Here is a 6000-nt window from a genome sequence, read left to right on the forward strand (position 1 = left end):
GGTGTAAAGCAAGGAGATCCACTCTCACCCATCCTGTTTAACTGCTGATCTGCAGTCTTGAAGAGGCTAATTCAGGTGTCTTTATGACTCGAGCTGGAGCACCAGTCAATTGCTCAACCCTGTCCTATGCAGATGACACTGCTCTCCCAAGAGATTTGTACGTCGGAATGAGGTGAAACCTGGGGATTTCGCAGTCCTTTTGTGATCAGACATGCTTGTCTATCAACATCAATAAGACAAAAGGCTTCCGTTTTACGAATAAGAGGAGGACCTTCCTGTTCAATCATTATAAGAATTGGCAAATTCAGAAGGAAACATATATCCCCCCCAGGTGAGACTGAAAACTATTTGGGTGATCCATGGGTAAGCGTGGACAAAGGTGACTGGGAGGTGAAACTGAAAGTCTGGATATCCAGTTTATAGGCTGCGGCCCTCCGGCCAAGACAACGCGTAGAGATCTTGACAGTTTATGTCACCCTGAGACTGTACTTTCACCTGATCCTCTCTGGAGGTTTCACAAAACACACTCATCAGGCTAGACCAAATCATCAGTAATGCCGTCAAACAATTCCTACACTTCCCCCCCAAACATAATAGATGGCATCCTTTGTTCCCATGTAAGGAATGCTGGTCTGGGGATTCCCAAACCCTTAAGTTCAAATTCCATCTGCAGTTATTCGTAAATGGGAATCATTATCTGCTTCCACAAATTGGATCGTTCGTGCTTCTTTTCAGTATTGTGAGCAGAACATCGGGGATAACATCCAGGAATTATCAGTTCTCAGTGTCTTGAAAGAAATTAATGACTTTCTGCCCGATGCTGATGAAGGCAACAATGACACTACAGATTCAATGGATATGATCAGGTCAGTAATGCGAATACTCAGTGAGGAGGAGGCAGGTCCCAAGAAGCCACTGAATAAATATGTGGGATGGAGGGAATGGGAGTTTGACAAATGGCAGCGACTGCAGTGTCAAGGTGTTGGGATCCACTACTACAGTAATGACAAAATATCCAGTAGCTGGATTAAAACTGCATTTCAGTTGAAATCCAACCGGCTCATTAATAACTACTTCTACATTGCAATCTGTATCTTACAAAGGCCACTCTAGCAAGAGGAAAACCCTTAGCTATCAAAACCTGCCGACGTTGCGAGGCAGGTACTGAAACAATCGGACATATTTCTGGCTTCTGCTCATTTGTCAAGAATAGTAGGATAAAGCGCCACAATAAATTTTTGGACCAACTACGCAATTATGTCAGAAAACACGGCTGGCCATCTTACTTTGAGCCGCGACTCATTGTCGAGGATGGCTCCCTCTGAAAACCTGACATCATTTTCAAGAGGGAAAAAGACCAACATAATCGCTGTGGTGGATGTGACCACCTGGTTTGAAGACAATTGCGGAAGTTTGGAGAAGGCATGGGAGGAAAAGTGTAGAAAATATAATCACCTGGGATCTGAAATAATGAAATTGACTGGAAGCATTGAACCACAATTCCGTGTGTTTGTGATGGGCGCAAGGGGCAAATGGCTTGAAAAAATAATACCTAATGAAGTTCCTTGGTATCAAGAGGGTTCAATCATTCACCCAACAAATCTCAAGACTCACCTTTTCTTTAACATTAGAACTGTTAGGAATATTCAACGACAGGTGAGAGACCTTAAACTACAGCTTGCTTGACTGTTTGTCTTTAAGCCTTTACGGAGATCATATGAACTTACAAGGAGGACTCCCATGCTTGTTATTGTACATAGCTTTGTTCGTTTTCACCTTGTTAAAAATAATGCTGTTTCACTTCCAGGTATCTCAGTCCACGTCAGTTCGGCTGGCGCGCGAGCCACCACAGACGTGTACGCACGCGTTCAGTTGTGCGGTGGTGGCTCCAGGATGTTGATATATGGTGGCTGTGCTGCTGGAGGGGCTTCACTATTGTGTCGCACATAACCCTGTGCGGGTGTCTCTGCAGTCCATCCTAGAGGTTGCAGTGCGTATGGTGATATGGCAGGCCTGCTGGCGTGATGTGGTGGTATCCTTTCGTTCAGTGGTATCGCCGACTCCACTTCTGCGATCCAGTCCGTTTCAAGTGTTCTAGCTGCTGGTTTGGCCCGTCACTCACCGCCAGACCATTCCGCCAAGGGTGCCCCTCCTCTATAGTGATTTCTGCCTAGTCCCTTGGTTGGGTGCAATGACTCCGGCATCTGCACTCATCCTCACTGTGGCGCTGGTGTGCATTTCGGTTGCTACCCCGTGCTTCATGTCCATCATAGTGCGCTCGTGATGGATCGTTTTACGGACAGCACGTAAGCACAGTGGTTAGCATTGTTACTTCACAGCTACAATGACCTGCATCCGATTCCTGGTTTGGGTTGTTGTGCAAATGCCACACAGACCTTTTCATGTCTGCGTGTGTTTCCTCTGGGTACTCCGGTTTCCTCTCAACCCAAAAATGTGCAGACCAGGTTGATTGGCTTTGCCAAATTGACCATTAATTATTTTATGCTGGTTTGCATTGCACTTCGCAGACTAGCTTAGTAGCTCTGGATTGGCCGGTCTACATCGCACCTCATAGACTGGTACAATTTTTTTTGTACATAATTCGTTTCATTATTTTAAAATTTTCATTAACTATTAAATATTTGTCATTTTAAATTTGGCCTGCCCCATCGTTCCTCCCTCAACTTACCCATTTTCTTGGAGGCATGGAGTAGTTCACTGGAGCAATTGACCACCTGACTGTTTAGGTCCAATTAGATTGTGGGATGTCAGTGTAGTTGTTTAGTTTAACCTCTGATAAGGCCCTAGAACCCATTCCTCAGCATAGATCAGCGTTCCCTTTACTGTGGTTTTGCTTGAGGTAGACAACAATATCGATGAGCGACATAAAGACTCGAAAATAGCACTCATTTTGACTGTACCAAAATACTGTACCTAATAACATGCAATTTAGGTATATGACCCAATCCAGAGGTGAGATTCAAACCTACATACAACGTAATAACATACGTCAACATTTTCACACCTAATATCTTGCATACTCTACCCACTGGTCTTACACAAACTAATTGGGTACCTCATTAGCAGCATCTTACCCCAAATAACCAGCACCCCTGTCCTTGCAATGCTCCAAAGCGTTTGTCCTCATCCTTAAATTCCACCACTGTGTTCCTACAATTTCCACCAGGCTTATATTACAAATGCACCACCCACTTCTGACTCTAATCTATCATATATGCACTCCTACACCTGTTCATCAGTGATAGTCCCTTCCATCACACTCCTAAACAGCACTGCCACATCATTTCAGAAGTTATTGCAGGCACCACCCCTCAACTTCTTGGGGTATCACTTGCCGCAAACTTTGTGGTGCAGGAGAGGTGTCAGCAAGTTGCAGTGAACTTACCGTTGGTGATGATAACCCTTGTGCATAGGGAGGCAGGCCATTGTTTGACTGATCCATGGCTTGAGTGTGTTGTTGATACCCACCGGATGGAAACGATCAGCTTTCTTGGTCAACTCAAAAATCAAGACTTAATTCGAAAGCAATTTCGGCAATAACTCATCACTGTGCTCTGCAATCAACCAGCATCTGTGACCAAAAGAGTTACACTGAAGATTCAGAATCTGATAATGGAATGAAATCTGAGGGTTAGTTTCCTAACCTGCCCCTCCCACTCCTTGTCCACACCATTCCACTCCTCGTCCCCGTCTCCTGCAGCCCCCCACTGCTCCTCATCCCCATCTCCTGACCTCCCTCACTGCTCATCGCCCGTTTCCCGCTCCCCCTTCATCCCCGTCTGCCGCCCCCCGGCTCCACCTCGTCCCCATCTCCTGCCACCCCCACTCCTCCTCGTGGGGAGGAGAGTGGGCGAGGAGTGGGGGGGAAGTTGGGATGGGAGACATGGACAAGGAGCAGGAGGGTTGGGGTAGGAGACGGGGATGAAGAGCGGGGAGGTTGGGGTGGGAGAGGGGGACGAGGAGCGGGGGGGCAGGGTGAGAGAGGGGGACGAGGAGCAGGGTGAGAGAGGGGGACGAGGAGCAGGGGGGGGCTGGGTGGGAGAGAGGGACGAGGAGCGGGGGGGCTGGGTGGGAGAGAGGGACGAGGAGCGGGGGGGGCTGGGTGGGAGAGAGGGACGAGTAGCGGGGGGGGCTGGGTGGGAGAGAGGGACGAGGAGCGGGGGGGGCTGGGTGGGAGAGAGGGACGAGGAGCGGGGGGGGCTGGGTGGGAGAGAGGGACGAGGAGCGGGGGGGGCTGGGTGGGAGAGGGGGACGAGGAGCGGAGGGGGGCTGGGCTGGGTGGGAGAGGGGGACGAGGCGCGGGGGTTGCGGGCTAGGTGGGAGAGGGGGGCGCGGGTTGGGTGGGAGAGGGGGACGTTGGGGTGGGAGAGGGGTCAAGGAGCAGGGGGGGCTGGGTGGGAGAGGGGGACAAGGAGAGGGGGACAAGGAGAGGGGGGCTGGGTGGGAGAGGGGGACGAGGAGCGGGGGGGCTGGGTGGGAGAGGGGGACGAGGAGCGGGGGGGCTGGGTGGGAGAGGGGGACGAGGAGCGGGGGGGCTGGGTGGGAGAGGGGGACGAGGAGCGGGGGGGCTGGGTGGGAGAGGGGGACGAGGAGCGGGGGGGCTGGGTGGGAGAGGGGGACGAGGAGCGGGGGGGCTGGGTGGGAGAGGGGGACGAGGAGCGGGGGGGCTGGGTGGGAGAGGGGGACGAGGAGCGGGGGGGCTGGGTGGGAGAGGGGGACGAGGAGCGGGGGGGCTGGGTGGGAGAGGGGGACGAGAAGCGGGGGGCTGGGTGGGAGAGGGGCACGAGGAGTGGGGGGAGGGAGCTGGGGGGAGGGGTAGTGGTGGGGGAGGAGGGAAAGGGAAATCTGGGACATTATTTTTCTGCAGAACACCATCAGCTGTCGGGGCCCGGGTTCCCCCTGACCCCTCACAGATCAGCTCAGCTGCAGCAGCAGCGAGTGAGCCGGGCCTGAGCTGGGCCGGTGGCTGCAGCTGTCCTCCCAACCTGGGAGCTATGCAGCTCGGTGTAATCCCGCCCAGCGGTTCCCCCTCTCTGCCCACACAAAAACCACTCACCAAGTGAGGGTGAGGTGAAGTGAGGACAGGACGGGACGGTGGGGCCGAGCGGCCCTCCTACTGCTCGCGTGCTGCGCTCCTCCTCCCGACAACCGACCCGAGCGCGCGCGCCCTTGCGCTTAGTGGCTGTGGGGGATGCGGGGCGGGGGTGTGGAAAAGAGAGCGCGCCGGCCATTCCCAGCCGCCACCGCGCGGGCGCGGGGCGGGGCTCACGTGACCTGGGCTCAGGCGGCAGCGGAAACGGCCGTTGGGCGCTCGAGCGTTGAGTTCCTGTTTACTCGCCGCCCCCACTGAGCCGACGGACAATCGCTGCCTCATAATCTTGGCACGAACCGAGGGGCAGCAGATCCTTCAACTAAGACCGCGACTCGGACGAAAACAGAGTGCCAAACTACACAGCCAAGTTTTAAAAAATTAGTTTATTTATTATTAGTGTCATAAATCGGTTTACACTAACGCTACAATGAAGTTACTGTGAAAAATCCCCCTAGTCGCCACAAGCCGGAGCCTGTTCGGGGGGTGGTATGCTGAGGGAGAATTTAGCATCTTTAGGACTGTGGGAGGAAACCAGAACCCCGGAAGGAAATCCAGGCAGGCAAACTCTGCGCAGACAGTGACCCAAGCCAGGAATTGAACTGAGTTTTTTCCAGCGTTTTCTATTTTTATTTCAAACTTCCAATTTTCACGGTATTTTGTTTTCATTGCTGGAGGCAGCAGCAAGTGTACCTAAAATATGGTGGCAGTTTAATAAGATCCTGACCTGACAGAAGTGCACCCGAAGCAAAGGGAGATTGCCTTAAAAAGCTCAGTTGCCAGCCTCAATGGAATGCAGAGTCAAAGGACCTACCCCCATCACAAATGGCTCAGCAAAATTTCAAAGAAAAGGAAAATGCTGAAGGGCAGAAAAAAACCCACTATGCAGA

At 52.3% G+C, this 6000-nt stretch overlaps 1 protein-coding gene across 1 annotated transcript in view; it reads right to left on the bottom strand.

Annotated features, from left to right (window-relative positions):
- The window catches only part of tbp (TATA box binding protein), a 32085-nt gene extending 26884 nt beyond the window's left edge, over nt 1–5201 (bottom strand). Inside the window, exons 1-2 of the mRNA XM_080191920.1 lie at nt 5078–5201; nt 3407–3592 (exon numbers count right to left, since the gene is read on the bottom strand). Coding sequence (XP_080048046.1) covers nt 3407–3463 — 57 coding nt within the window. The 5' untranslated portion in view covers nt 3464–3592; nt 5078–5201. The remainder of the gene's footprint in view (nt 1–3406; nt 3593–5077) is intronic.
- Nucleotides 5202–6000: the final 799 nt, after the last annotated feature.

Source organism: Carcharhinus amblyrhynchos, chromosome 7 (assembly GCF_965287045.1).
Source record: "Carcharhinus amblyrhynchos chromosome 7, sCarAmb.v2.hapA, whole genome shotgun sequence".
Lineage (NCBI taxonomy): Eukaryota > Metazoa > Chordata > Chondrichthyes > Carcharhiniformes > Carcharhinidae > Carcharhinus > Carcharhinus amblyrhynchos.